At 41.5% G+C, this 27,571-nt stretch overlaps 8 protein-coding genes across 14 annotated transcripts; 3 read left to right on the top strand and 5 right to left on the bottom strand.

Moving 5' to 3' along the window:
- The first annotated feature begins 1,594 nt into the window (after nucleotides 1-1,594).
- Nucleotides 1,595-4,115, top strand: LOC109855401 (mitochondrial inner membrane protein OXA1L). Its single transcript, XM_020429628.1, has 8 exons — nucleotides 1,595-1,802; nucleotides 1,970-2,198; nucleotides 2,409-2,588; nucleotides 2,687-2,830; nucleotides 2,901-2,986; nucleotides 3,054-3,320; nucleotides 3,450-3,609; nucleotides 3,726-4,115. Exons 1-8 carry the CDS (start codon nucleotides 1,734-1,736, stop codon nucleotides 3,884-3,886), a joined length of 1,296 nt encoding a protein of 431 aa, XP_020285217.1. The 5' UTR covers nucleotides 1,595-1,733; the 3' UTR covers nucleotides 3,887-4,115.
- Nucleotides 4,116-4,298: 183 nt separating this feature from the next.
- On the bottom strand, nucleotides 4,299-7,334 carry LOC109855394 (transcription initiation factor TFIID subunit 6-like). The gene is made up of 8 exons (XM_020429612.1): nucleotides 6,880-7,334; nucleotides 6,453-6,771; nucleotides 5,975-6,378; nucleotides 5,688-5,891; nucleotides 5,400-5,582; nucleotides 5,044-5,263; nucleotides 4,596-4,972; nucleotides 4,299-4,466 (listed from the first exon to the last, which is right to left on the bottom strand). Exons 1-8 carry the CDS (start codon nucleotides 7,027-7,029, stop codon nucleotides 4,371-4,373), a joined length of 1,953 nt encoding a protein of 650 aa, XP_020285201.1. The 5' UTR covers nucleotides 7,030-7,334; the 3' UTR covers nucleotides 4,299-4,370.
- Nucleotides 7,335-8,088: 754 nt separating this feature from the next.
- Nucleotides 8,089-10,609, bottom strand: LOC109855421 (pre-mRNA-splicing factor Slu7-like). Of its 2 annotated transcripts, XM_020429661.1 has the most exons (3): nucleotides 10,526-10,609; nucleotides 10,251-10,443; nucleotides 8,089-10,190 (listed from the first exon to the last, which is right to left on the bottom strand). In XM_020429661.1, the coding sequence occupies exon 3, from the start codon at nucleotides 10,177-10,179 to the stop codon at nucleotides 8,470-8,472; it is 1,710 nt and encodes a 569-aa protein (XP_020285250.1). In that variant the 5' UTR covers nucleotides 10,180-10,190; nucleotides 10,251-10,443; nucleotides 10,526-10,609; the 3' UTR covers nucleotides 8,089-8,469. The 2 variants fall into 2 exon arrangements, with proteins under 2 accessions (XP_020285250.1, XP_020285248.1); XM_020429659.1 differs by having other exon boundaries at nucleotides 10,251-10,528.
- Nucleotides 10,610-11,001: 392 nt separating this feature from the next.
- On the top strand, nucleotides 11,002-13,175 carry LOC109855423 (probable protein phosphatase 2C T23F11.1). Of its 2 annotated transcripts, none has more exons than XM_020429664.1 (5): nucleotides 11,002-11,209; nucleotides 11,738-11,945; nucleotides 12,056-12,261; nucleotides 12,343-12,568; nucleotides 12,651-13,175. In XM_020429664.1, exons 1-5 carry the CDS (start codon nucleotides 11,081-11,083, stop codon nucleotides 12,992-12,994), a joined length of 1,113 nt encoding a protein of 370 aa, XP_020285253.1. In that variant the 5' UTR covers nucleotides 11,002-11,080; the 3' UTR covers nucleotides 12,995-13,175. The 2 variants fall into 2 exon arrangements, with proteins under 2 accessions (XP_020285253.1, XP_020285254.1); XM_020429665.1 differs by having other exon boundaries at nucleotides 11,062-11,588.
- A 323-nt stretch (nucleotides 13,176-13,498) lies between these two features.
- On the bottom strand, nucleotides 13,499-16,676 carry LOC109855422 (ADP-ribosylation factor GTPase-activating protein 2). 2 transcript variants are annotated; one of them, XM_020429662.1, is made up of 8 exons: nucleotides 16,354-16,676; nucleotides 15,824-16,015; nucleotides 15,600-15,731; nucleotides 15,446-15,478; nucleotides 14,700-14,993; nucleotides 14,376-14,623; nucleotides 13,956-14,307; nucleotides 13,499-13,853 (listed from the first exon to the last, which is right to left on the bottom strand). In XM_020429662.1, exons 1-8 carry the CDS (start codon nucleotides 16,426-16,428, stop codon nucleotides 13,599-13,601), a joined length of 1,581 nt encoding a protein of 526 aa, XP_020285251.1. In that variant the 5' UTR covers nucleotides 16,429-16,676; the 3' UTR covers nucleotides 13,499-13,598. The 2 variants fall into 2 exon arrangements, with proteins under 2 accessions (XP_020285251.1, XP_020285252.1); XM_020429663.1 differs by lacking the exon at nucleotides 15,446-15,478.
- Nucleotides 16,677-16,794: 118 nt separating this feature from the next.
- LOC109855424 (STAGA complex 65 subunit gamma-like) lies at nucleotides 16,795-18,423 on the bottom strand. 3 transcript variants are annotated; one of them, XM_020429666.1, is made up of 7 exons: nucleotides 18,220-18,423; nucleotides 18,078-18,141; nucleotides 17,880-17,995; nucleotides 17,591-17,810; nucleotides 17,361-17,518; nucleotides 17,114-17,269; nucleotides 16,795-17,039 (listed from the first exon to the last, which is right to left on the bottom strand). In XM_020429666.1, the coding sequence occupies exons 1-7, from the start codon at nucleotides 18,396-18,398 to the stop codon at nucleotides 16,928-16,930; spliced, it is 1,005 nt and encodes a 334-aa protein (XP_020285255.1). In that variant the 5' UTR covers nucleotides 18,399-18,423; the 3' UTR covers nucleotides 16,795-16,927. The 3 variants fall into 3 exon arrangements, with proteins under 3 accessions (XP_020285255.1, XP_020285256.1, XP_020285257.1); XM_020429667.1 differs by having other exon boundaries at nucleotides 16,795-17,030; XM_020429668.1 differs by having other exon boundaries at nucleotides 16,957-17,030; nucleotides 17,110-17,269.
- Nucleotides 18,424-18,754: 331 nt separating this feature from the next.
- Nucleotides 18,755-20,852, top strand: LOC109855426 (MIT domain-containing protein 1-like). Of its 2 annotated transcripts, none has more exons than XM_020429670.1 (5): nucleotides 18,755-18,843; nucleotides 19,444-19,628; nucleotides 19,800-20,053; nucleotides 20,155-20,354; nucleotides 20,455-20,852. In XM_020429670.1, exons 2-5 carry the CDS (start codon nucleotides 19,508-19,510, stop codon nucleotides 20,615-20,617), a joined length of 738 nt encoding a protein of 245 aa, XP_020285259.1. In that variant the 5' UTR covers nucleotides 18,755-18,843; nucleotides 19,444-19,507; the 3' UTR covers nucleotides 20,618-20,852. The 2 variants fall into 2 exon arrangements, with proteins under 2 accessions (XP_020285259.1, XP_020285260.1); XM_020429671.1 differs by having other exon boundaries at nucleotides 18,759-18,843; nucleotides 19,457-19,628.
- On the bottom strand, nucleotides 20,845-26,741 carry LOC109855420 (protein inscuteable homolog). Its single transcript, XM_020429658.1, has 5 exons — nucleotides 25,341-26,741; nucleotides 24,798-25,145; nucleotides 22,397-22,813; nucleotides 22,048-22,255; nucleotides 20,845-21,963 (listed from the first exon to the last, which is right to left on the bottom strand). The coding sequence occupies exons 1-5, from the start codon at nucleotides 25,631-25,633 to the stop codon at nucleotides 20,977-20,979; spliced, it is 2,253 nt and encodes a 750-aa protein (XP_020285247.1). The 5' UTR covers nucleotides 25,634-26,741; the 3' UTR covers nucleotides 20,845-20,976.
- Nucleotides 26,742-27,571: the final 830 nt, after the last annotated feature.

The following is a 27,571-nucleotide window of genomic DNA, read 5'->3' as shown; positions in this document are numbered from 1 at the left end:
ATATATAAACAAATAAAAAATGTTATATTAATCCGCGCGACGGAGAACAAATAATAAAGTGTTGGAAATGACGGGTAATGATCACCTCGCAACGCGGTGTTCGCGCCCTCTTAACGTTACAGAATCATTTCCGAGTTAGAGGAAGGGGAACGGCGGGACTGACAGGTGGAGATGGTTAAGAAGGGTTCAAGGGGGTTCTCCAGGACAGTGCAAATCTATAATTATAAGCGCGCCGGTCTTGTGCTTTCGCTCTCCTTTTTTTTTTTTTTTTTTTTCATGTAAAATTTCGTGCAGCCCGTATTATCGCCTTAAATCAACAAAGCCGCACCTCTCCAGCTCGAAGGTGATTCGGCGAAGGTATAAGGTCTTCGGGGGAAGAGAGGCGAAGGGGAAAGAGGACGAAAAGGGAAAGAAGGGTTAAGATCACAGGGTGAGAGAGAAAGAGAAAGAGAGAGAGGGAGGGGCGGTCTGCAGCCTCGGCGGAGAGCACGAGGGGGACTTTAATAACAGGTCTCGCTTAATAATCCACGTCCACCGTACCACGGCTCATACTGAATGTCATTGCAGTAGATTCGGTCACGTGACTCGGCACTGTTGGTATGACAAGGAGGCGTAACGATCGGTTACTCTCCCAGAGAGATATTATATAGATCGGGAGATTTATTCGAGACACAATCCGCGGAACAATCGGATCTCGGTTTGATCACGAATTCTTTTACATCTTGACGCGAAATCGCCGTAATATTACGAAACATATATCTTGTTGAGCGATTTATACAGATTTGCAAGATCGTAAAGTTATATGTATGTAAGCCGACTACATAAGATTGCGAAGTCATTAAAGTGTATAATTGAAATTTTCTTCCGCATATGTGTATATATATATATATATATATACATACGCGCGCGTGTATGTACGTGTGAGTTTGGCGACCGTCTCTTGATTTATTTTATATTCTGAGGTTTTACTGACTCTCATTAAAAAAAAAAAAAAAAGAAAAGGAGCGAAATCGCGTTTTAACTCTTAACTTATGTACCCGCTTGTATATGTTAATTTAACAAGAAAAAAACAATAAAGTTTCGTTGTCGTTAATTAAAAACGCACTCGATTAAAATTCAAAAACTTACACGGATCTAGATCGCTGCGATGCGCGTTCCGTTTTACTCGTTCATACACTTCTTCTAGTTCGCATCTCATTTCCTTTTTCCTTCTCTTCAGCGTCAGATTTTCCTCCCTGACACACATCGTTGCGAAAATACACACTACCTGTATTTATTCAGTCTTCTTTGAAAAAAAAAAAACAGCGGTGCTTCTTGTTTCGCTTCTCTTCGTCAAAAACATGCGACGCTGTGCCGCCGTTTCTTCGGCTAATAACTTCGGCTGGTTTCGCTTTGCTCTTATCGCGCCATCTATCGTACGATACGATCTGAAACGTTTGTTTCTCCAGCGTCGATACTTTACCAACCGCAAGTTTACTTTATTCACAGTAGATCGGATTATCATTTGCAAATTACAAGTAGCAGCGTGCCACGCGGTGAAATTTATAAACTATTAATTTGGCATGAACCAAACGTTCAACTGAGAACACCTCAATCCTCCCGAATTTTCTGCCGGTGATTGCATGTCCGTTGCCGATCGCCGAGTAGAACAGTTTCTGCTGGTTAAAAACGTCGAGAAACCAAGATATTTCGCATGTTAGGAATAATTGACAGTTCGATAAAAGTATACTAAAATGTTTGCGCGTACGTCGACGATCGTTTGGCGGCAAACGCTGTTGAGGACAAATATAATGTTGCACAAGGTAAAATCAATGTTTTGCGTGTAGTCTAACAGAGGTTAGAGAAAAAACATGTGATTTTCATATATTTTTCACGAGTTTTTATATGATAGCTTTAAAAAAAATACAGTCACTTTTGTTTTCCACAATACAACTTCCTCTAACACAACAATTTTTACATTTATTTCCAGGAAATGACTGCATGCAGACACATTCATGTGATTGCTCGAATAAAATCTCCCAAGAACAGTTCTTCGCTAGATTTTTACAAAAATTGTAGAGTTATAGGAATTCCCTCACTCCGCTATGCTAGCACTGATAAAACAGTATCGTCATCATCAGAATTACCTCCATCATCATCATCATCACCACCACCACCAGTATCAGCATCACAGAGCAGTCCATATGACGAGATTCCAGGTATACATACAAAAATTTAATCTAAAATTACTACTTTTTTGTTTAATAATTATAGTAAATTGAGTTTTTCTCTATTTTTAGTTAAAAAGAATAGTTACTGTGCTATATAAGGAAAAAAAGTTGTTATATATATATATAAAAAAAAAAATAAATTTATATATAAACTTTCTACTGCTTGTAATTGTTAGTACATAACTTTTGTGAACATAGATCCACCAGCACCACTAACGGAAATAATAACAGAACCAGTGGTAGCGGTTCATCCAAATGGGGAAGTTACTTTTGAGAGCATAGGGCTAGGTGGTTACAGTCCAGTAGGACTCATAGAGAGTTTCATGGAATTTGCACACATAAATTATAATCTTCCATGGTGGGGAACAATTATTCTAGGTACATATTTTACTGTAAAATTATAAAATTTATTGTAAAATTGTCTGAAAATCTTAGTTATAAATTGTGATAATTATGTCTCTATGCGCTTGCTTCAGGTACTGTTTGTGTAAGGTTATTATTATTTCCCTTGGTGATAACGTCGCAAAAGAACATGATCAAATTGTCCAACCACATGCCAACAATACAAGAACTGCAAACGAAAATGACCGAAGCTCGACAATGTGGCGATCATTACGAAAGTATGGCGTTAAAATTCTGTGAATATTGTTTACGCTTATATCATGCAAATTTTTATTCTCTTTTAAATAGGTGCGAAGGCTGCAACAGAGTTGATGAAATTTATGCAGACTAACAACATCAGTGTTATGAAGAATTTTTTAGTGCCGTTAGTTCAGGTACGCGCTCATGATATCTGTTTACGTATATACGGAAGGAAAAATATGATCGATTCTTGTCTTTTAGGCGCCAATTTTCATCTCCTTTTTTATGGCTTTGAGAACAATGGCAAACACGCCTGTGGAGAGCTTGAAAACGGGTGGTTTTCTGTGGCTAAACGATCTGACTATTCACGATCCTTATTACATAATGCCGCTAATTACCACTGTCACAATGTACATTACGATCGAGCTCGGCACGGACGGTACAAATCTCAAAGCAATGGGCCTGTTTCGATACGTCTTACGTGCTCTGCCGTTTATCATATTGCCGTTCACGATACACTTTCCCGGTGTAAGTTATACGCGCGCACAAGAATTATAATATTCTTATACTTGATCCCAAGGACAATTGAACTGTAGCTCTGCGCTGGATTTAAGAAATCAAAGTCAATAAGTAGTTTTCGTTATTTTGCACTTTCAGGCTATTTTGCTGTACTGGGCTTCAACGAACACAATTTCCTTAATGCAAACTGGTCTACTAAAGATACCGCATGTAAGAAAAGCTCTTAACATGCCCACGATAGTACGACGTGTCGAACCAGTCCGTAGCAACAAGAATTTCAGGGAAGAAGTAAGAGAAGGTATTTACACGTTCATTATTACGTAATTATTACTTACTACATAATAAATATATCACGATGTCAAAAAATAAGATAAACGTTTTTACGTATTTAAATAAACGGTTTACCTATTTCAGCTTGGACAAACATGAAAATATCTAAACAATTATCCGATAGAGAACGAGCGGACGCGGTGCAGTTCAGCACCGCTGGTAAAACCCCCGTGATGAAGACATTCAAGTACGATCCGACGAAACAAACGAAGCAGCCAAAAACCGTTCTGACGAAGAGTAGATAATTTTTTGTTTATAAATGTGTATATGTATTTTTTACATAACGCGTAACACACAGTAAAACAATTTATAATTGTAATTTATAGTTGCAAATAAAAAAAAAGTCCAATATTATTTAACACACAAGTAATCTTTCGTAATAACGTAAATATATGTTGTTGAGAAACACAAGTCAGTAATGCGATATATACTCACATGCAAAACAATATAAAGTATATTTATAAAGACATGAGAGAGAGATATTATATGTATAGATTCTAAAATAGATATAGAACACACAAAATACAAATGCATAATTAAAATAAAAAAGAAAGCAATTTTTAAAATTTAACTTGAGAAACTGTACAAGGTTTTTATTTTAATTTTTATATATAAAACTTTTTTTAAATCTTTTTTATTTAGAAATATTGTATTTGTGTTCTTATCTAAAGAAAATATTGATTATAAGGAAGCGTTTGGAAGTTTGTATTTATGTAATTTACATTATTCCTACTGAAATGAATGTTCCTCTTCCGGACTGAGCGACCTTTCTACGTTTTGCTGCGCAACGAAGACAGTTTGCGGTTTTGCTGGTAGATTTGCTTGCTGAAAACAAAGTTTAACATATTTTTCAAACACGTTTCTTTTCTATATTTCGACGCAAGATTGTTTCAAATCGCGACGACATTATTTCTTCCTGTAATTTATGAATTGAAAAAGGAAAAGAAGTCATACCTGAGTTACCGTTGTGTTAGTGTGACTGGTAACAGGCACGCACACCACGACCAATTTTGGCGTAGTCTGTAAATGTGTTTTTTGTTGAACAACATTCGCTAATTTAACTTGCTGCTGCTGTTGTTGCTGTTGTTGTTGTTGCTGCTGATGTTGCTGTTGTTGTTGCTGCTGTTGCGGCGGCTGTTGTTGCTGTTGTGTCTGTGATTGTGTTTGCTGCTGAATTGCACTAGTAGTGTTTATATTAGTAGTAGTGGGCGTCTGCGAACGCGATTGCAAAATAACAAATTTCTGCCCAGTTGCAGAAGTTCCGGTTGTACTTCTGCTTGTACCAAGCATGATTGCACGGCTAGTTTGCTGTCCCGTATTCGCGTTGGTCACTACAATGACGCGTAAAGTCATATAATTCACAAATTATCGCAGTCAATATTTTTATCAACAATTTACTCACCCGTTTGAACAAGCGTCTTTCCTGTGCAGTTCGAATTTTGCTGCTGATTTGTGGTCAGTGCCGTATTCGCGGCTGTGGTCGTCAGAGCAGCGAGTGGTTGTGTGCGCGCTTTTGCAACCGCGGTGCACAAAGCGGGACCTATGTATCCGTAATCCTGTTTATATTCTTCTACGTAATCCGGCGGTGACCGTATAGTTTTCAAAACTGGAGCGACTGATTTCTAAAACATGCGTTTTCGATTTCGTGATATCGTTTTCATCCGAAATAGAAAAGATACAGAATACATAAGTCGAAAAAAGTGTATGTGAAGTGTATGTGTGCGCTTGTACAAGTACTTTCTACAAAAAAAATTTTACCACGAGAAGAGTCTTGATATGTCCCGCCGCATTTTTATCCACACTAGACAGTCCTTGGCCCTCGATGCACGTTTCAATGCGATCGGAGATTGACTTGATTTTGGGAATGACTAAAGCTTTGATCACTTCCGGACCTAATTCGCAAAGTCCTTCAATCGCTCCGTAAAGTGACGCCAATGGAGTCTATAAAATAAAAATATTTATATTATTTTGCACATTATATAAACTAAAAGACTCAAAATATGGAAAGAATATTTATACTTATTTTAAAAACAAATTGATAATAACCTGATTATTTTTTGCTAATGCTTGACTAAACATACGAGTCACTCTGGTTTGCACATTATTTGTGGAAGTGTTGAAATTTTTACATATCTGTGCCATCAATCTAGAAGCAAAGTCCCGTAATGCCCAGTGATTGTCCACTTCCGGTCTCATGCATAGTTGTCGAGAAACTATACAGGTCGCAACCGACGGTATCAATTCGTGAAGCTGGAAAAAATGTATATTATTAAGTTAAAATTTGAGATTCGATGTATAGAGTTAATATAAACACATGCAAACACATTATTTACATATTTCTCCAAGTAAAGACTCGGATTATCGAGCAGAGCCTTGACCATTCGCATGAGATAGATGAGCAGCGCGAGATGATTCTGAACCACGTTGACTCGCACACCTTCCGCGATAAAAGTGCACATACGCGCCAGCATCTCATGTAAACCGGGATCCGCTGAGAGCGACTGCAGAGCTTCGGCTCTGCGACCCTCGTCGGATCCGACGCACGCTTCTGTTATTTCTTTGTAGTACAATTGCTGTTCAACACTGAGCTCGTGCGTGGCGAGTTGTTTTACGTGAACTGTTTCCACATTTCGCAATTTCTGACCTTTACCACCACCACCCGGTTTGCCAACACCGATATTTTGATTTTTGCTAGAAAGCTTGGTCGTTGGATCGACGCTCTCCAGTTTTTGAACATCTATTGCAATAGCAAAAGTATATCATATATTTATACGTTTACACTTTTTGAATAAATAAACAAACTTCAAATACCTTTTGATACTGGTGGTGGATTTTCTGGTATGGTGGGCTGTATTCCATCAATGCAGAGCCAATGGGCACGCAATGTAATTTCTAAAGGCAACTTGGGCCATGATTGACCACCAGCCATAGACACAACCTCAGTAAGATCTATTTCCTTTTCTTCTACAAAATGCAATTCTCTACCACCACCTGAGGCAAATCGAAATGGTATGTGATCCTTGGCAAAGAAACCATACGTCGGCTCAATATTCTTGATCTTCAATGCATGATCTATATCATTACAAGTCATACGTTGTCGTTTTCCATGCCTCATAAACTTCGCAGCATCCTGTGGCAAGAAAATGTTCAATACAATTACACACAATTATATCTTCTAAAATATAAAAAAAAAAAAAAATATGTATTATATAAAGAATATAAAATTCACACAACTAACCTGAATAATTTCTTTCAGTCTGTAACTCACATCCTCCGCAAGATCCTTCGCAGCTTCATCTGGAAAGTTGCCGACACCAATGCCTTCCGCTATCACCTTAATAGACTCCTGAGATATTGTCGTTCCGTACATAGACTCACTTTCACTCATTTTGAGAGTTTTTCAAAAGAATATCACGCAATTTCAATCAGTTTTAAATCAAAAACACTGTTTACTTTTATATCTTTCTGTAAACAATTATATTCCGTACAATACAGAAAAGAATATAAAAAAAATAAAATCTTATGAGTTTGATGTAATAAACGTTGAGATCACAATGACGCAAATATTATCTCATATCTATGAGAACCCATCTCATTGCGAGATGCGAACGTACAAATCCTCAATATTAAAGTAACAGACGAACTCAAGGTAGTAAACATGTCTTCGCGATTCTTTAGGGTTAAGAATAAACATGGTCGGGTTGGATTAGGTTGGTTTTGGTTGATTTGGCGCACATGAGCAGAAAAGACTTGAGAGCCCGTAGCCGCTCTTGGCGCTTGCGACGATCGCGAGCGTAAGTTGCGTCCATAATTGTCCAATCGCATCGATCATATCCGGCAAATCGACCAATACGACAGAACATTGTAAGCGCGACCTAACATACGTTCGCGATCGTCGCGTGTGCCAAGTGGAACTTATTCTATTGGCTAGGTCTGAGGAGCGCGCTATCTGCGTTATTGCATCATACACGGGCATCGTTTGTTAAGAAAACAGAGACAGAATGACGCGATAGCGCCGATTGCGCGTTTTTCGAACGCAATTCTACTAGAAAAAGTGTGTGCAAATAATCAGAATCGATTCTATCGATCTTGATAGATAGATAGATAGATAGATACATATAATTTATTATATATTTATAATATTATACTTTATATTGTATTATATGTATTATATACATACTACAGTAATGTCACTGACCCGGCCGCGCGGCCGTGACGGGGTCATTGACCTCGGCCGCGCGGCCTTGACGGGGTCATTGACCTCGGCCGCGCGGCCTTGACGGGGTCATTGACCTCGGCCGCGCGGCCTTGGTAGGGGAAGGGTCACTGACCGCGGCGGGGTCAATGACCTCGGTCACGCGACTGCAGTAGAGTCACTGACCTCGGCCGTGCGGCCTTGGTGGGGAGGGTGACTGACCGCGGCGGGGTCAAAATAATATTTCATCTCTGCAGTGTATTTTCTTATTTTATTTGTCACGTAAAAGTAAGATTACAGATTACGCGCGCAACTCTTTTTAAACACCAACTTCTGTTTTTAGTTTTTATACATATATTTACATGTATATACGTACAATGTATTTTATCATATCATTATGTTATAGTTATAAAAATAATTACATATAAATTAAAATATTGAGTAATATTTTATTTAAGGAAGGCGCTCGAGCCATTGGATCGTTATTATAATCACGTTTTTCTAAAAAAAACTCTTCTGTCCCGTACGGTTATGCTATTGTAAATATTTAGACGTGTACACATACAATGTACGTTGAAAACGCATGTAGTGTGATCATATATTAAAAAACAAGTGCGTAATAAAATGTTGCACTCAAAGAAAGTGAGCCATGGGATCTTCGTAATGCTTGCGCTTCATTTGATATGCTTCTATTTCTTCAGCAGACGGTGGTTTTGCTTCGTACATGCTGTTGTACGGGCGTTTTCTCTCGTCCATTTGCAAGAATTGATCTGTCTTCTTCGCGTGTTCGTCCTCCTTTCTCAATGCTTCTTTCAGTTTGTCATCTGAATTTTTCATTTTCTTGTTTCTTCGATTCTCTCTCTGTTTCTGTTTCTTTAATTTTCGTTTTGCTGATTTGCTTTGCTTTTCCGTTTTATTCTTTGCGCCTTCGTCGTCCGACGAGGACTCGTTGTTTGAAAAACGATCGCTGTTTGTTTCTTCCGTTTCGAATAATTCGAGCGGCGTGCTGTCTTGTTCGATCGCCGTATCCGTCGTTTCCTTCTCGGATTTCCGTTCTCCGGTACAGTATGAATTCTTTATGAAGGATCGGCAGCAATGATAGCCCCATTTTCCATCCTGCCAATAAGATCCCCAGATCGACGTGTGATTGTTCGGATAGACATCCTCCTCGTACTTGGATCGTATTACCTGTCTATCTTGGCCTTTTATTATTTTGCCATATCTTGAATATTCCACATAATCTTCGGTTTGCGCCAACAAAAGGGTCTTTGGTGGCGCCTCGAGATGCTTCTCACCTCCGTAACGTTTGATTATGCTGTCGCGCGCTTCATCCTTCAGTTCGTCGCGTTTCTTATCGTATTCCTGCTTCAACAACTCCAGCTTCGTGGGCTCGGCAAGCAGATGAACGTCTACTCCTTTCTCGTGTGCCTCCCAAGCGAACAACTGCACGTTCGCGTGTTTTTGCGTGTCGCCGGAAAAACGCATGAAATTTTCACCTTTGTAATCCACTTCGGCGTCCATATTAGCATACGGATTGTCTCGCATACTTCTAGTCTTTGGATCATAATATGCCGAATTTGGATCTAGATTGCGCAAATATTTCGCGGTGTCTTCTCGAATACGCAAATTTCTCACGGTGATACGTTGCTTGGAGTCGACTTTTGTACCAGGCATGTCAACCTCGTCAACGTACTTGTCCTCATCCTTGTCCGAGTTGTCGTCTTGTTCGTCATCCTCCTCCTCTGTCGCGAGTTTCTCAGCGCGCATCTGTCTCTTGGCCTCCTCTATTTTCTGATGTTCCTCTACTATCTCTTTGTGCTCAGCCGGATCATAACCCGCCCATCTGTCTCTCTTGCCGTCATAATCCAGCGACAGATCCGGCTGTGTGAATTCGTCCGGAGCTATCTTGGAATTCGTGTACTTCGCTCCGACCTTGCGTGGTCTCTCCATGCAATCTTTCCTCTTGTGAGTCATCGCACCGCAATTCTCGCAGGCACCCTTGCGATACTTGTTTGCTACACGGGACGTGTCCACACCGCGATTGTACCACTCGTCGATGGAATTGAACTGCTTCTGTTTTTCGGGCTGAGGTCTCTGATGCTTCAGGGTAGGCGTTTTAGCGCCGAAGTACCACGGCGCCGAGCTGATGTATTGAGGAATGTGAGGATTTATATCCTTGCCCTCCTCGTCCACGGCAGCCGGAGCCGTGCCCGCTTTTCTGGCCTCTTCGAGTTCCTTGGCTTTTCGCCATTCTTCTCGACTCTTCTTGCGAGGTTCATCCTCCGAAGAACTCTTGTTCTTCAGAATATTCGACACAGTCACGTTCGACGACGAATTCACCATTTTGCTGAAAGCTAATATTATAGGCAATATTAGAAGCTATTGCGCGTCTTCACGAATAACTTGATACTTACCTGCAACAAATATATCACAACGTGCGGTAGTCACAACAAACCAACGCTATTCCAACTTTGTTTGTTTTGCTTCACCTATGCCAGAGAGAAGAACGAGATCTCAGGCTGCTCTCTGTCAATGCGCAGACAGAGGATATTCTCTCAGAGTGTAGCGAACCAGTTAAGGATAGTCCATACGCCAGTCTATGTATTTCTTTTAAATGATTCGTTAGTTCCCGGAACAGCTCCAGAAGTTAATCGCGCGATGGCTACTATAATATCAAGACTAGACTTACTACTTTCCTACTTGGTTAGGTTAGGTAGTCCGGAGTTGATTTGGTAGAAGAGCAGAGGCTCCATCTTGTAATAACATATAAATGCAACTCTGACTTGAAGGGTTAGGTTAGGTTAAGATAAGATCATCGGATATTCATATTTTTACGATACTGCGCGTACACATGTTTAAACGACACTAATCTAACCTAACCTAACGCGTCGAGTGGAAATAGAAATGTGTGACGTGTTTAAATTGCAAACATATATATAATCCGAAATTGTAACAAGAAGTATCTATTGGAATTCGAAAGTTTTGCTCGAAGTTTCCAAAAAAAAAAAAAACGCAAAAATCTTTCTCGTGACGTTCGTAATTGGGAAGATCGACTTTTTTAAAGCGATTTTTTCAAAAAATTGTCGAAATATAAAACAATTTGAAAACAATTGTTCTCTGCTTGCGTCGGTATCCTAACTCAAACCGACATCGAATGCGAATCGAATAGAATAGATGAAAATAGTTAAAAAAAAAAAAAAAAAACTATGACGTCATCACTTCAGATCAGCTGTTGATCCGGTCGATGTTTGCTGCTCGTCGCGTAAAATCGCTCGGACGCTACGCGCATTGCATCCCATGGCTGGCTGGGAGACGCGGAAGGCGACAATACAGGGCGGAGGTGGCAAATCAGCTGTTCGCTGTGCGCATTTTCGTACGTTTTCTACATGAGAAAGGCTGTTATGAAATCGGAGCGACGCGAACGGTGCGCGATCTGATCGGAGTTCTAAGAGACGGACGACAGCGCGAGGTTGAAGAGACACGCGGTTACAAAGAGATTCCGCGGACCGACGATATTTTTTACGCGCGTAAAATTTTCGTTCAAATCGGACTCGCTCAAATGTGTCACGGTATCGATATGAAATCGGTCGTTTTTCCGCGTAAATGTAACAAGAACCCTTTGTCTATTTGATTAATAGAATTGGGTCGATCTTTTTCGTGTAATTTTTTTTTTATAAATTTCTCGTTTATTGCAAAGTCGCGCAGAGGAAAACTGAGGAAAACTCCAACCGAAATATTCCTGATATAGACATGTAAATAAGTTTTTTATTTTGTTTTTACTATAGAATTCACTGTGTCTGTATTGATCTCAATATCATAATGTCATATCAAAAATAACAATAATAATAATTTAAATAATAAGCAATTTAATGTCATGTATTGCTTACACACATACACACAGGCTCGGCAGTTGAGAGGGAAAATGGGACAAACACTTAGCGAGCCGATAACGAAGAAGAAGTCCGCCTGTTGTCGGGACAGCAACTACAGAGTGGGCAGTTCATGTATGCAAGGATGGCGTATCAAGATGGAAGATTCGCATGTGCACATACTGTCCTTACCTACTGACCCGGGTACTGCATTCTTCGCTGTTTATGACGGACACGGAGGTGAGTTTGTTTTCTCAGCGCAAATCATCTTTCATGATGTAACGAAACCTCTGAAACAATTGTGTATATTTAGAGTAAATTGAGTGTGAAAGTATCTTTATATTCTTTAGGTGCCACCATGTCGCAATATGCTGGCAAACATCTTCACGAGTACATAACCAGAAGAAGCGAGTACAAAGCGGGCGATATCGTGGAAGGTATACAACAGGGTTTTCTGGAGTTGGACAAAGCTATGCAGAACAATGCCGCGCTTAGAGATGAACACGCTGGCACCACTGTCATCGCGCTTCTCATCAAGAACAACATTTTGTACAGCGTAAGTCGCTTGTTTTTGTTTTGTCAGCGATAAAATGCATTCGACATTCGAATTCCTGACCAGTGGAAAAGCTTTGTGTAGGCTAATGCAGGTGACAGCAGAGCGGTAGCGTGTATCAACGGCAGAACGGTGCCGCTCAGTCGGGATCACAAGCCCACGTTGAAGGACGAACGCAAGCGAATCGAAGCCGCGGGTGGTTACGTCGAGTACAAGAGAGTGAATGGCAATTTGGCGTTGTCACGCGCGCTCGGGGACTTTATATTCAAGCGGAACGATCAGAAACCACCGCAGGAACAAATTGTCACTGGTAATGATAAATAAAAATGTTTGACAAAACCCGCGGACATGTAGAATAAAATGTGATGGTTTTTTTATTTCGTTATCCGCAGCTTTTCCCGAAGTGCAACAGTTTCCCATCGACGAGGGATGGGAGTTCGTTGTTCTGGCGTGCGACGGTATCTGGGACGTGATGACCAGTGAGGAAGTCGTAAATTTTGTGAGAACACGTATAGCTCAAATAAACCTCGGTGCCAGAGACTCGCACCACGAGATCGTCTCGATACATCCGGAAGAGATCTGCGAGGAGCTTTTGAACTGTTGCCTGGCGCCGGACGCTCTCATGGGCACCGGTTGCGACAACATGACGATGATACTCGTGTGTTTTCTTCACGGCAAACCGTGTTCGCGACTAGTCATGCGCTGCCAAGAACCTCCGTCGGACGTAGATCAATAATGTTTTTAGTTTCTAGAGCAAATTAGGTCAGATTGAATCTAATTTAATTCAAATGTTGTATATTCTTTTCTCGTGTCGATGTACCTTTGACTTTTTGATATAGAAAATTTGTTGTGCAATATATATATATATATATGGAGTCATTAAGTATGAAATTTGACACACACATGTATATACATATACATATATGTATATATATATTTTGTCAAGTTTCATATTCAATATATATATATATTTTTTACTGATACATTGGCACGCTTTGTTATAAAAAAAAAAAAAAAAAAGATAATCAGAATATTTATAAAATATATTGTATTTATATTTATATATATATTTATATCCTCACTCAACTTTCTGCGTACTTTTATATGACGTTCATCTTGCTTCGTCATTTATAAAATCACGTATATGTACGTACATACATATATACATACATATCTCTAATGTGTATCAGATGCGCAATGTATATATATATAATCGAAGAATAAGTTATACGCAAAAAGCTCAAGTATAAGCTTTTATTTACAGTTCTGAACAACGGAACAAGTCCGAGTAATATAAGTATATATTGTGTAACAATTCTTTCCATAAAATGCAATAGAATTTAGAGTCCGTAACGATCTTGTATAGAAGAGACGGCCGCGTTCGCGAGCGAGCTTAGCCTGCCGGCCACCTTGTTTACACCTTGACGTACGCTCTCTCGTACGTCTTCGAGATCCACAACTCCGGCTCTTCCAGCGGTAAAACGCATAGACAACGAGGACGTGGGCGACGTCGCCGAATTGTCAGTACCGAAATATTCGGCTGACGAGATGCTGGACGAACCCTCGAAACGACTCAAATTGTTCTTACGTTCCCACTAAAAATGTACAAAAGAATTTTTGACAATGAGAAAGAAAAAAAAATGAAAAAACAAAAAACAAGTTTTACATTTTTCAATAGATATGCTATTTGTTCTTACCGCGTTATCAGAAGTGCTGTCCTGAAAGTATTGCTCCGAGCTGATAGCCTTGGCGCTACCAAACTTCTTCTGAGCCTCTCCCTCGACGTTAGACGAAGTTTTCGTATCGCTCTTAACGTTTGTGGATCGAGTATGGGGAGCTGCTCGTTTGGGTGGTTCATCCATGACCACAATTATCTCGTCATGGCGCGAAGATGGCTTATTATTGCTAGCGTAAACCGAATAATATTCGTCTAAAGTAAAAAAGTTGTCCACTTCCCGTTCCGTCTGAACTTCCCCAGACGTTATTACTGTCGGCTTCGATTCCTGTGTTATTGTCTTCATGTCACCGAGTGCGGAATGAGTCACACCACTGATGAGAAAAAAGAAGAAAACTCAAATAAATCTCACAAAAGAAAGAAATAGCGCGAGTATATTCACCTTCGCGCATTGAATCCCATTCCAAGTCGTTCCGCTTGCGTAGCCTTCGACGGATCCATATGCTTTGCTCTCTCTTCCACCTTTTTCGCTTGCTGAGCTAAACGCGAGGCTATTTCTTCCTGCTCTTCTTTCGTCAGCTCTTTTTTCTTCTCCTGTGCTTCTTTGTGTGCCTCCGAAACACTTCTCTCCAGCTCATCAAAATTGGTCTTGACTCTCTGCGCACCCAAACCTCCAGTTTTCTTTCCTAACTGTAATGTATTTTCAAGGAAACGTTAATGATCGTAATGTGCATTGTTTTATATTTTGCCGCAAACTAGCACTTACACCACCAGGACGTTTGGATTGCACTGTGCGGCCACCAATGGTAGGTTTTCTTTCAGATTGCATATTTGAGGTAGTATCAAACAGCTTTACAGACGGTCCCAAACAATTAGAAACGGCTTCTGGTGTACTTTTCGCAGTACTATCATTGTTTGGCACAGTGTCAGATGTGAAAAATGCTTTGTCTGTCGAACTTATCGTTTCGTCTCGATTCGAGTTCAAATTCTCGTGCTGTTTGAAGAAATCTGGCTCGTTTGTTTCTTCCGATGCGGGTTGCGTGTTTTCTTCTAAATGCAACTAGAAAACAAGGGTGCGCAAACCTTGAAACATTGTGTATAAAGTTTCAATCAAAATGCCCCATAAAAATTAAATGCAGCAGCAAAAACGAATGAATAAACACGTAACTGACGCATCTTACTAACAACAGAGCAATCATTTAAACAGATAGCTCTTAATGCAAATAATCATTTGAAAACTGCAAATTTTTTATGTATTAGTTTCCATACGATAAATTTGTTATAAAGAACTTTCTTGTAAACATCCACATATGTATAATTGAACAATTGTAGATTGTTGCATTCAGAAAGTGTGCACTGATGTTAAACAATATGAGGAACAATATGTATGCATGTATGTAACACTTATAGGTGAGAAGCACTTTTTAGAATGAATGTGGCAAGCACAGATATTAGTTAACTTCCAAAAAAAAAAAAGACAAAATGGTCTTTTAAAACATTTACTCAGCTCACCATTATCTTATCTTTTGGTGTAGAAAGGGAAACCTATAATTATGTTTGTCATTATAGTGTAGAGTTTTTTTTTTTGTTATATCTATTGAATATACATGCTTATAGTATATTCAATAGATATATATAGCTAGTTACATTAGTTCAACAGTCATACCTTTGTGCCATACTTGCGCATTGCTTGGGCAGAAGCTTGGCCCAATTTTTCTCTATATAACATAGCAGCATGTGACTTGTACTTCTGCTGAGCGTCTGTTGTGGTACAATTGTGTTGTATAAAAAATTTCCTCTGAAAATTAACATAATTAACCACATATGTTATTAAATTGTTCCTCGTAATTTTTGCAACAAATACAAAAGTTCACAAATCAAAAGACTAACAGCATTGGCATTGCCACCAAGTTGCATGTTTCTGAGCTGCAGCCATGACCAGTTTGTGTCAAGTTGGGTCGATCGGATGAAAGTGAGATGCACACCCAGACTGCGATGGACCGCCGAGCAGTCGATACACAAAAAGACACCGTACGTTACGCTTGCCCATGCTGGATTTTTTGCATTACAATCGAAACATGTCTGTAAACAGAGAAAAACAAAAAATCTGATCAACTGCGACTGCTCCCGAAACTCAAGCGAAATTCAAGCGTGCACAAAAGAAAATGTCGCGTTCTATGACGATGAAATATTCTGCGGAACAATTGATACAAACTTTTCAGTAGATACAGGTGTTCTACATTCAATGCGTTGCAATCCCCACTTTTGCGTTACACGACGGAAAAGAAAGCTGTGAGGAAATCTGCTGTTCGAATAATATGTGACACATTGCAACTCTCTCGACGAATCAATCATTTTGCTAAAATATCCGCGAATTTATCGTCCGCTTAGCTTTAAGACGTCGCGCTCGCGAAACAAACCTTGTTTGTCGAATCGGCTCGCAATCGCTTGAAAATCTCCTCAATGTCAGCTTTTGTGGGCGCAGAATCTGCCATTTTTGATGTGTCGTCAACGTGCGTCACGACGCAATCCCGGGACGCGTGGCAGAGGCTGATTGCTCGGGCGCTCGAGTCAGCAATGATCCATAAACGAGTTTTCTTCGGCGTGATCAAACCTAACGCAATAAAAAAAAAAAAAATCGCACGCGAGGAATATAATTATCCAGAAAGAAAACAACACATCGCGAAATCGCGAAGTGACACTCTCTCGCGGCAAAGATCCCTGAAGATGTTCTATTTTATCGATCTCTCTCTCTCTTAAATGTCACGTCATTACTCAAATTAAATACTACCTTATCGACTCGTCAAAGGTTCGCGTCTTGGCTGAAAGTAGGGAAGTAGGGTAATTACAAAGAGAGGTCCAAAGAACAAAATCTGCTTTTTTAATGCGCAAATGATACAAACCTTGAAACGACACAAACATGAGAACACAAATTAAATTACAAGAGTTATATTTACATATATTACATATAAGTCTCTCTTTCTCTCTCTTCTTTCAACATCCTTTTTTAACCACCACATCCGACCGTTGTTGCCCTACCGTATTTGGCGAATCGTTTACGTTCACTTCCTCCTCTTCCACCTCCATGCTGTTCAATCTGGAAACGCTAAACTTATCACCGTGCCGCTTCGCTTTTATCTCAAAAGCACATGGGCTAAACATGTGACAAGAGAGACCTACTCATCCTGCTCGAGGTTGTAGAGCATTTGAAACCCAGCGTCCAGACTCTGTGGGAAGCCCATTTCGGGATCGAGCAGTTGCAAGGTCGGAACTTCTCGATATACGTTACCGAACTCGTCCAGCTCTTCGAATTTCAGCTTGGCCTCGTCCAAAACCCTGAAAAGTCGAACAACAATTCGTTAGACAATTTAGACCGAGAGCACCTGCGTGTGTCTATTCTGGGAAAAATTATGGCTCGATTCAATACTTGTTACAGGCATTAAATTCAATCCTCTGTTTCTCCAGCATCTCTTCAACTTTTTTCTTCATATTCTCCTCGAACTTCAAGACGTACTCTTGATAGTATTCGTGTAGCGCTGCTACTCCACCTACACCCGTCTCAAGCAACACTCTTTCCGCGGCATCCTGAATGAACATAAAATTGTTTCGTACATACGACGAACGTACGCAAAATCATCAATGAGGTTGTTTTCGTACAGGAAATCCATTATCTTTCCGTTCGGTCGCTGCTTTTAACAACAGAGTCATCCGTCGTAGAAAATGATCCGCTACGTCGGTGAGCGTTTCGACAGCTACGTCCGATGAGGTTTCAAATCCAATGTGAGCCAACAGAGTGATCACAGCGTGTCTCAACAAACTTCGTGCAGTTTGCGGTGTTAAATAATGTATGGTGGAACCGTCCTTAAAAATCTTATTTCTGAAATAACACGCAACATTAATGATCGCAACGTAACTGCGTAACGATAGTCCACAAGATGACAAATACCTTTTTGTCTGAGGAGACAGGAAATGGAACAGGCTTCTAGGATGAATCTGATCTTTCGAATCTCTTGTATTCTGAGATTCTATGACGGTCATACTTCCGAGCAGAATTCCATCTTCCTGTAAAAAAACAATTTAACACAGTGAAAAAGTAATGACTCCAACAAAGCTGTATCAAAGATTGTATGTTCAAGTTGTTCACCATTGTCCGCAACTGTCGATGGAAATTTACAGTGTTCAGTACATGCACATTTCCCATTGGTAATCTACAAAAGAGAGGCAACGCAAAGTCAACAATATTCGCTCGTGTTCATTGATCATCAGTGTTAGAAAACATAATTTACTGTAGATATTCAGGTTGCTTGTCCATTCGGCGATGATCGTCGGCGTTGTTGGAATCGTTCGCAACTTGTCGCCAGATATTTTCTATACGATCTGGAGTTATGACTTCCTGCTTGAGCATCTCCCGCGCCGGCAACTCGCCCCACAATCCGCTGGTGTTTACAATTTTGCTCGATTTCATCGCTGTTAATTAAAACACACGCAAGACGGGCACTACTATGTGTTACACACACCGTCTCAAAAGAATTTACAAAACATTGTTTTGTGTATATTCATTTATTTTTTTCTACTTTAAAACACTCTTCCCGCTTGTATCATTGAGACGGTCACGTGACGTCGCAGCTGATTCACTTTGTTGTTCTTCCTTTTCTCACCAAAGAACGAGGATACGCACGCGTCTCAGTTCGAGTGTAGAGTACATCGGACAATGGACAAGTCAACAAAGCGCATTTGTGTCAATTCCGTAGTTATCTGTACTGTAGAGTTCTTATTAGTCTTCTCTCTATCAGTGAACTCTAGCAATACCGTGAGCGCGTCCCAAAACTATAGACGCCCTATTCGCGTACAGTGCACGTAAGCTTTACGTGCAGAATTCAGCCAGTGTATCGTGTTGATGGAAAGTTCAAGTGAGTATGTTATTATAAAATTTGTGTTTTGCTCAGTTCACGATTTATCTCACGAGACACGCGAATAACATCCAAGAATTTCTCCTGTGAGTACCGTGCTTCGAACAAACGCGATGCTACGTCACACTTTCTCACATGGTGATCACATCGAAGCGACTAGGTTAGGGTTAGGTTATTGCGTCAGGATCCAAAACTTCCCGTCAAAATCTTCCGCGTCGCCATGCTCGATTCCGCGAGAATCGCGGCCGTCACGTGACAATCGCGCGAATCTCGTATCGATATAATCGAGATATTTAAATATTTGAAATTTAAGATCGCGCGCGATCTGTGATTCTTGTTTCGCGCAAAATTATTATTTAAGACACGCGGAACGACGCATTGTGTCGACATTGTCCGGATTTGAACGCATTTATATCGGGTGTAACGTGACACTAGCGTCGCGAGAATCGCATTACGCGCGCGCGTTACGATAAGGATATTTATCCGAGTTTTATCGAACGCGCGCTCAGAAAAAAATTGTAGATTATATAGTAGTATATCAGTATGTACATACACGTCACACAGAGTGAGATTTTAATGTCCCGAGGGGATTTCTTTAAGTATATATTTTCAGATCGTGTTCCGAACTTTCGAATTAATCGTGCTGCAGTAGCAGAAAAACAACATGGAATCCGCGGCTACGTCGATCCTGAAGCGTGCGGTGGAGTTGGATCGGAAGCAACAGTACACATTAGCAATGACTTTGTACCAGGAAGGCATACAGATACTTCTCAACGCGTTGAAAGGTTCGGATTTTATTAGTTTTTTGAGCATATGATTTTTTTTTTTTTTTTTTTTTNTTGTCGTTTTTTCTAGAACTCTGTGTTTTTTTGTGATGAAAAATTGTTTGTGGCACAAAGTAAGCTTGTTACTTGCTTCGTGATTTAATTTAATGATACGATAATGAAACAATGCAGAGCAAAAAAACGTGACGTCGAAAACTGATCTGTCGAAAAATCCTCTCGCCCTCAAGGTGAACGAGTACCTGGAGAAAGCCGAGAGGGTGAAGAAACTGATAGAAACGAAAAAAGCAGACGGCACTTACAGAGAAGTAATTAAGATCGAAGACGGATCGACCGGGCACAGTTACGCAACTGTTTTCGGTAGATTCCTAGACAACAATATCACTTACGTTTACGTCGAAGATCCGTACATTCGATCCTTTCATCAGGTACGAGTTTATTTATGCGCACGTAGATAAATAGTACAGTAGAGAATTGCTTTGAAATATATTTACGAACTGTATCTACAATTGAATCACTTTCTTCACAGTGTCAGAACATGGTTAGACTTTGCGAACTGCTTGTTCAAAAATGCTCCTCACTGTCCCGAATATCTCTGCTCACAACTTGCGATCCCGAGGACAGTTTCAATCAACTCGCGAGACTGAACGAGTTGAAAGACAGTTTGAATTCGCAAAACATTGATTTCAACATCTCCTTCTCCGAAACGTTGCACGACAGACAAATCACGTAAAGTTACCAATGTGTTACATTACATAGTTTTTAATAGAAGCTTTTTGTTATCATTCAATTTTCTTGTTCTGTAACTATTGTTGTCATTTGGTTTCAGACTGAGCAACGGGTGGATAATAAAAATCGGACGTGGATTGAGCTATTTCAAAGCGCCGCAAGGCAAATTTGTTCTTGGCTCGTGCGATTTAGAACTAAGACCGTGTCTCGAAACTACTGTAGATGTTTTTCACAAGAATCAACTTCGGAACGTGACCAGATAGAACACGACTTGAACAATTCGTTTTTTGAGAATTCAATGCGGTTATTTTTAATCATATCATTTAATCATATTTTTTACACTACATACTACATAGATCATGACGTATTTTAGAAGAGTCTTCACATTTCTATGAGATATCATACTGTAGAGTTAAAAATACATGCATATACATGTATTTTCTTCACAAAAAAAACTCATTTTTACATTATTTTTTACAATTTAATGTAAAAATATGTCTTTTAAAAATCTATATTTTTAACATATATTTACAGCTGATTTTTTTGTTATTTTCTTATTAACTATTTAGAATCATGTACATCTGTTATACTGGGCCTTTTTCTTTCGCTCCTGAGTGTTTCCTCAACCGAAAGAACTGTGATCTTTCGCTTTCGCGATCCCAATTTGCTTCGCCGCCTTTTTGCACGCTCGTCTTAACGACTTGGTGTATCTTAACAGACCCGTTCTCACTTGCGTTTCCTCTTCCTCCCCGTCTGTCTGTGCGTCATTTACTCTGCACGGACCGGGCAAACAATCTCCGCCGCCAATCGCGACTACTTGCCTCGCGACTTCCGGTTCTACGCAGAGTCTCGTCAGCGCAGCCGTCGCGGTGATCTCCAGCCGTCGGTACGCGTCCTCCAAACCCGGTGGCCTCATTCTGAGAAAAGAGACCAGCGCTACGGAGGCTCGCGCCTTCGCCAAATACGACCGGCCTTCGGGAACGCGCGCTAATTCGCCGATCAGCGCAGCGACCTGTTCCATCAGCCAGACGTTGCCGCCGGCGGACTTCTTCACACTCCTGAGAAGCTTCGTCACGCTGTCTCGTTCCAATATGACTCCGGTGCACAGCCTTGACTTGGACAGGTGATTCAGCGCAGCGGCGGTCAACAGTAAAGTTTGCGCGCAACTGGTGCTCTCGACCAGTCGATTTAACGCCGGGATCAGCGAGTCCGTGAAAGGTTCCAGGTACGGCAGACCGTGCGCGTTGGTCCACGGCGCTGTGATTTGAACCACCAAAGCGGTAGCCTCGGTCTTCTCCGTCTCGGAGGTGGTTTCCGCGCTCAGAAGATCCGTCAGGATTTCGGAACCGCCGTCTCGCGCGAAGTAATCAATGGCCATGGTGGAACAGCACACGCTGGCGAGAGCGCGCAACACGACCGAGACAAGATCGTCCGACGTGCGATAATCGACGCTGATGAGATACGTCAGGAGAGCTTTTATGCCGGAACATCGAGCGATGCTGTTTCCCGCGCGAGGATCGGACAGTCCAAGAGCCGTCAGAGCTGCCAGAGCACCTTTGACCACGCTGGTGTCCTCTCGCGGAGCTTCCTCGAGGCCGCGAATTATTTTCTGAAGACACAAAAATCAAAACTCGATTAATTTACAATCACTTTTTGACGAATAAAACTGATAACGATGATGATTACAACCAACCTCTATGTAAAAATCTAAACGCGTGTCGATCGTGCCGTCGACGTATGTCTTCATATTTTGCAACTGCGCTAGGATGCTCCTCAGATTACCCTGATGAATCCTGCGAGGAGGAGGCGCTCCTATTTGAGAGAGGAGCGAGAACGCGGCTTCCTCTATGCTGCGCAACAGCTCCGTCTCGGATCTGCCTTTTTCGAGGCGTGTTAATCTCCTGGTAATCAAACATATTTATATTTACATATATTAAGCTATAATTATATATTAATTATGAAGTTTCTCTTATCCAAACAATATATAATAATTTATTCAAAAAATTCAAGAGTATTTGAAAGATTAAAGAAAACGATCTTACTTGACGATGCTCTTAAAGTATTGTTCAAAGTGTTCGGCATTGACTAGAAGCTTGCTCGCGGCCGCGGTGGCCGCGGACGACAGCATCTTCAGCTCTCGCGCCTGTTTTTCACCGGACATGAGACGAACTCTACAGCGCGGCAGATTCTTGCTCTGAAGCATGCTGCCGCATTCGTTCTCAGTTTTCGTAGCGAGATCGGTCAGCCACATCCTCAAGGACGACGATAAACGATAATCTCTCGAATTCAACACCTCCCTGCCGGCAGCAATTGCGTCCGTGGACGCCTGCGATTTCGCTATTGATGTCTGAACGCTGTCTTCCGGCGGCTCGGACGCGTACAGAAAATCGCCCAGGCTCTCATCTTCCAGCGAGACGGCCGAGGACGCTTTCGATGCGTTGCTGCGCTCCTCGTCGGTTCTGAATTATACAAGAAAAACACGGTTGCGTTTGTGATAAGCGTGTTGAAAACAATAGAAAGATGTTAGTTATCAATATAAAATTTGTGTCACGCAAAAAACAAAAAAGAGAAAACGCTATTTTTTCCCGATTATTTTTCACTTCTGTAGAAGTTTTATTTCATACATAGAGAGTTCTCCGTAATAAATTTTATTTAAAGCTACGATTATACCTCAAACGAGCCATAGCAAGTCGACTAAATCCCGGTCGGCGTCATGACGCGTCTATTGTCATCTCACAACTGCGAGACACATCACGATACAATGCGGTCAAAATCATATATCGTCGTTTTTCTTCCGCAAGATACAGCGGAACGTAGAAAGAGTTGACTAATCCGAGCCGAGTAGCTCACACACAGAGAGATAAAACTTCCAGCTCTTTTTCTCGCAAACGCGATGACTAATCTCGTGTTCCCCGACACGTTTGTATTGTAACGCGTCCACCTGCGCTCAGCTGCTTGCGCCGGTGCACGCTGTGTGTGCTGTTTCAAGCTAAATTCCTCGTGGATTTGCTGTCGCGCACCGACCTCGCGATTGACTCAAACCTCTCTCGCGAGTCTCTCCAGTTCCCCCGTCATTCATTTACGTATTCTTCTCGTGCGGCGTGCCGCATTGACTCACGTACGTACGACGTTCACGAATGTACACGGTGACTGACAGAAAAGAGTAACGTCGGAAACACAACAAGCGACGCTCGATTTATCACGATTTTGTAAATATACAAAGAAAGGAGAAACAAAATTTTTCAATTTTCTTTGTTTCGCACGATAAACGCAACGCGAGATATACGGCGAGTTCGGCGATACGAGAGCGTGTACTTCCGGCGCGCAATATCGATTTGCATTCTCGTGTTACAAGGGGCACGCATTCCTATGCGGAACTCTTTAATCAAACGACAGCGGATAGCGGGAGGGAAGGGGTCTCTTGCAATCAATCCGCCGATCTCAACGAGCAAGAGGAAAACAGACGAAGGAAGCTGCGTGTCGCAACCGCGTGCGTAATTTACTGACTAATCGGGTCGATTATTAATCGTCGCGCGAGTTGTGCACGGTCTCGATTTGCGTCGTCGAGAAAAATGTGTTACGCGCCGTAAAAAGATCGGACTGGCACGGTATACGGCGTACACATGCGAGGGCGTGATGCGCATACAATGACCCAACCACGATAAGCGTCCGGAGCGTCTTCACGACGCGAGGACTGATAATAATCATCCATTTGACGCTCGACGTTTTTCACGGTCTATTATGACGAGTAACACGAGGAGAGACGCGAGCGCGCCCCTTCGTACGTACGTACGTATGTACACATATACGATTCCTCGGAGGGACCGCACGTCTCGTCGCGCTTGCGACACAATAAAGCTAATACGAATGATTCACATATTTATCGAATTACACACACGTGTCTTACATTAGATTAGAAAAAAAAATATGGATATATCGTAACTGAGAAACTGCCTTACGTGTCACATTCGTGAGAGTTGCTTACGGTGTATCTTATCGATTTTCACCGATGGAAAGATTATTTCCAGTTTTCTGTGAGACGTGTGATGTAATTGCAAACCAAACATTTTGCTGCACTGCGCAAAATCGAACGCGTTTATAATATCTCGAACAATTCAAATACACCAAGTTTTTTTTCTAGTACAAACACACACACACACACGCACACACATCGGATATTTTATTTAATGCATTCAATTGTACGATCGGTTCTTATACGTGAACGGTGCGGTTTTTCGCAGAAAATTACAAGCACGCGCTGTGAATCAGACTCGATTAATCTTCCGCCCGATTTGGCGGCGTGTAAAATCGATGATTGAATCTAAATAGAACACGATTGCTCATCAATCTTTCCTCACACTCGTTCGGTCCGAGGTCCGAACGACGAGTTAGTTATTTTTCTCATTCAGGAAAGATTTCTCATCAACAATTCTTTCGACTCACCTATGTTCCAGCAGGCTTCGCCTGGATTTTCCGAAACGATTCCTCGCGACGATTATCTTGGAATTCTTCGGTGTGGACGTGTGCGTTGGCATAGGAGAAGACTCCTCATCCGGCCAGCACGGCGGAGAAGCGATTTCCGTCAATCGGATTCTATTTCTTCTCTTCTTTCTTCGCAATTTTCTCTTCGGAGTCGCGTTCTCGTAAAGTTCCGAGCAGTCTGATCTCTCGGAGTCGGAGAATCCGGAATCCTGGCTTTTGAAGTCCTGACTCAAAGGACTGCAGGATCTGTTTCTCGCGACGCTATCGCGTTTCTCTTCCTCGTCTTCCGCCGTTTCGTCTACTTGAGTTCTACGCATTTAAATTTATCGCTTTCAAAACTGTTTGCTTAATGTGAACGTGATTAGTAAAATAATATATAAATAATGTGTCACTATATTAAATATTTCGGGTATGTTTAAAATGATTTTTTATTTCTCCCTCAATGTGTAAAATTTTTAATAATTTTATTCAAGAGAATAAAAAGTACAAATGTTTTTTACATACCTGGAACATGCGGCATTTTCGTCGTGTACTAACGAAGTCCAACGTTCGTCTTGCGTGTGACTCTCGTCGCTTTTATTGCAAACACGTATCGCGGTTACGTTCCCGCACTCGATCGTATCGTTTTCCGATTTGCTGCCGGACGAATTTTCGTGCTCGTTTTCGATCTGTTCCTGGTGCTCGTCGCGACGGCAATACGACGTATCGTTTCCCGATAAAAATCGATCTTCGCCCAGATCGTGCGACGCCATTCGATCCCAAAACACCTTGCTCTGATATCTCTTGAACGCGCTCATTTTGTGGTTTCGTCACCGTCTTTGCTCAACGAAGTTACGCGTAAACAGTCGAAAAGCAATTGCGAAATATCTTGGACTCCGTTTTTTTATTTTTTGTTCACGTTGCAAAATTTCACGTTACAAACATGAGTGAGGAGACTCGATAAACTGGAAAGACCTCAAGGGAGACCCACAGGGGCATGGCCGCGATGCGACGCGATGTTACCCCAACGGGTGCTTTCACGACTCAACCGAGTGAAACGACCCTCCCACGGCTCGGTGGTCGCGTGGCTGCCTGGAGACCGACCGTATGGTGTCCGATGCAACCCCCATAGGCCACTGCTGTTTAATGTGCAAGTTCCGGCACACGACACTAGCTCTTCTTCGATGGATCTTGATCCCCGACGAAACCACAATAATTTTCTTCAACCTTTTCTCGCGAAGCGACAAATTTCAATTCAAATCAATTGTTTTGCTAAATTAAACGAGATATCTTTGTTTAATTTAAAAGCTTCTCGATTAATTGAACCGCAATTCATTTTGTCATTTTTTCCATCTCGATCACTGCGTATTCGATTAGAAAATTCACTTGCAATTCGAGATCGGTTGTAAAATTTCGATTCGCAAAATCAAATGCACATCAGACATGTACACACACGCGCGCATGTAGTACCAGACGCTTGTGCGGGTGCACGGCGACGATTGACCTAAGCGCGCTAATGCTCCACAATCGACTGACTCGAGGCACGACTTCCGACTTCCTCGTCGCGCGACTCGATCTCTTCTCCGGTGTGCCCCTCCTTTCCCGCCCAAAAGGCAACGTAAGCCAAGTCGTGTGAAAACGCAGCGGCTCCTCCTTCCCCTTTTTTGCCGTTTCCATGGGGGCAGCTTGCCACGGGGCACTCCGTTCCCCACGCGTGCCCCCTTATTTACGCACGCACACACACGCATACACGGGGGGTTGAGAAGCGCGTGTCCGTGTGTAACCGTCAAACCGTAACGAGACGCACTCTCTTTGACAGCCGGAAGGCCTTTAATTGAACGTCGATAAACACAAGGTAATCCGGATTCTAGTATGCAAATTAATAGATCTGCACGAAGCGACGGCGCATTGTTGTAACAAGTTCTTTTGCGATGATGAATGAAGACGCGCGACACAATATATCGAAGTCTTGAAAGTAACTAAAAAAAAAATCAAAGTAACAAAAAATATAATGAGACTTTTTTTATTTGGTTTTTTAATTTGATTAGATAAGCGTTTTAATACGAATGCGTCTCGTTAATATAAAAAAAATTATATGGAATATTTAAAAAAATTGAAATTTACAATAGCGTAAGAAAAAAAAAGAATAATTAGGTCACTTTGAAAGATCTAACGCGCAAAATATCAAAGTGTTTTAAACCAGAAGGGAAGTCTCATCTTCCTACAAATTTAAAAAACAGACATTTAAATCTCATCATTGACAGACTACCCACGTCACATGTCGATTGACATATCTGCAAATAAAAAGAAAAATCATTGCAACTCCCACAATTGAAGTTGGCTCGCGCTACGATAAGAGGCGGGAAGACTCATTTTACTTTCAAAACGCGACATAAAAGAGATTGTCTCTTCGAAGAAGAGACGACTCGGGCATTGCATTGGCGTAATTAATCGTAAGACATCACCAGAGGTCTCGATGTCCATTGAGCTACGTATGCAGTTGCAAGACGTTCACGAAATCACGCCAATGGCGTTTTTGAAAGCCAGGTGCGTGACTATCGCTCTGCCGTAAACGAACGCGAAGCGGAGAATCTTGCCTCCCCCCCGAACAACTTTGGCACCATTCATCGAGGGCGACGTAGTGTGGCGGCACGCGCCGCTCGGGACATCTGCGTGTAAAATGCCCGCGGTAATGCGTCATGCGTGTGAGTCACTCACACGCATTCGTAAATTACGTTCGGTCGAATTTCGGGAAC

This window comes from Pseudomyrmex gracilis, unplaced genomic scaffold, assembly GCF_002006095.1.
Source record: "Pseudomyrmex gracilis isolate BER0280 unplaced genomic scaffold, ASM200609v1 scaffold_88, whole genome shotgun sequence".
Taxonomy (NCBI): domain Eukaryota; kingdom Metazoa; phylum Arthropoda; class Insecta; order Hymenoptera; family Formicidae; genus Pseudomyrmex; species Pseudomyrmex gracilis.
This window is presented reverse-complemented; position numbering and strand designations above follow the sequence as displayed.

Coding starts and splice junctions, on each gene's coding strand:
- LOC109855401 (XM_020429628.1), top strand. CDS start 1,734: ATGTTTGCGCGTACGTCGACGATCGTTTGGCGGCAAACGCTGTTGAGG. Junction 2,831..2,900: donor ATGTGGCGATCATTACGAAA/GTATGGCGTTAA, acceptor TCTTTTAAATAG/GTGCGAAGGCTGCAACAGAG. Junction 3,610..3,725: donor CAGGGAAGAAGTAAGAGAAG/GTATTTACACGT, acceptor TACCTATTTCAG/CTTGGACAAACATGAAAATA.
- LOC109855394 (XM_020429612.1), bottom strand. CDS start 7,029: ATGAGTGAAAGTGAGTCTATGTACGGAACGACAATATCTCAGGAGTCT. Junction 5,892..5,974: donor GTCTTTACTTGGAGAAATAT/GTAAATAATGTG, acceptor CATTTTTTCCAG/CTTCACGAATTGATACCGTC. Junction 5,264..5,399: donor ATATCAAGACTCTTCTCGTG/GTAAAATTTTTT, acceptor CGCATGTTTTAG/AAATCAGTCGCTCCAGTTTT.
- LOC109855421 (XM_020429661.1), bottom strand. CDS start 10,179: ATGGTGAATTCGTCGTCGAACGTGACTGTGTCGAATATTCTGAAGAAC.
- LOC109855423 (XM_020429664.1), top strand. CDS start 11,081: ATGTTTGCTGCTCGTCGCGTAAAATCGCTCGGACGCTACGCGCATTGC. Junction 11,210..11,737: donor TGTTCGCTGTGCGCATTTTC/GTACGTTTTCTA, acceptor ACATACACACAG/GCTCGGCAGTTGAGAGGGAA. Junction 11,946..12,055: donor TGTTTATGACGGACACGGAG/GTGAGTTTGTTT, acceptor TATATTCTTTAG/GTGCCACCATGTCGCAATAT.
- LOC109855422 (XM_020429662.1), bottom strand. CDS start 16,428: ATGGCAGATTCTGCGCCCACAAAAGCTGACATTGAGGAGATTTTCAAG. Junction 16,016..16,353: donor GAGCCGATTCGACAAACAAG/GTTTGTTTCGCG, acceptor CTCTGTTTACAG/ACATGTTTCGATTGTAATGC. Junction 13,854..13,955: donor ACAGCACTTCTGATAACGCG/GTAAGAACAAAT, acceptor GTACATTTTTAG/TGGGAACGTAAGAACAATTT.
- LOC109855424 (XM_020429666.1), bottom strand. CDS start 18,398: ATGAAATCGAGCAAAATTGTAAACACCAGCGGATTGTGGGGCGAGTTG. Junction 17,811..17,879: donor CTGTCTCCTCAGACAAAAAG/GTATTTGTCATC, acceptor GTGTTATTTCAG/AAATAAGATTTTTAAGGACG. Junction 17,519..17,590: donor GGAAAGATAATGGATTTCCT/GTACGAAAACAA, acceptor ATGTTCATTCAG/GATGCCGCGGAAAGAGTGTT.
- LOC109855426 (XM_020429670.1), top strand. CDS start 19,508: ATGGAATCCGCGGCTACGTCGATCCTGAAGCGTGCGGTGGAGTTGGAT. Junction 19,629..19,799: donor ACTTCTCAACGCGTTGAAAG/GTTCGGATTTTA, acceptor GAAACAATGCAG/AGCAAAAAAACGTGACGTCG. Junction 20,054..20,154: donor ACATTCGATCCTTTCATCAG/GTACGAGTTTAT, acceptor CTTTCTTCACAG/TGTCAGAACATGGTTAGACT.
- LOC109855420 (XM_020429658.1), bottom strand. CDS start 25,633: ATGAGCGCGTTCAAGAGATATCAGAGCAAGGTGTTTTGGGATCGAATG. Junction 22,814..24,797: donor CGAAGCCTGCTGGAACATAG/GTGAGTCGAAAG, acceptor TGTATAATTCAG/AACCGACGAGGAGCGCAGCA. Junction 22,256..22,396: donor TACTTTAAGAGCATCGTCAA/GTAAGATCGTTT, acceptor TTTGATTACCAG/GAGATTAACACGCCTCGAAA.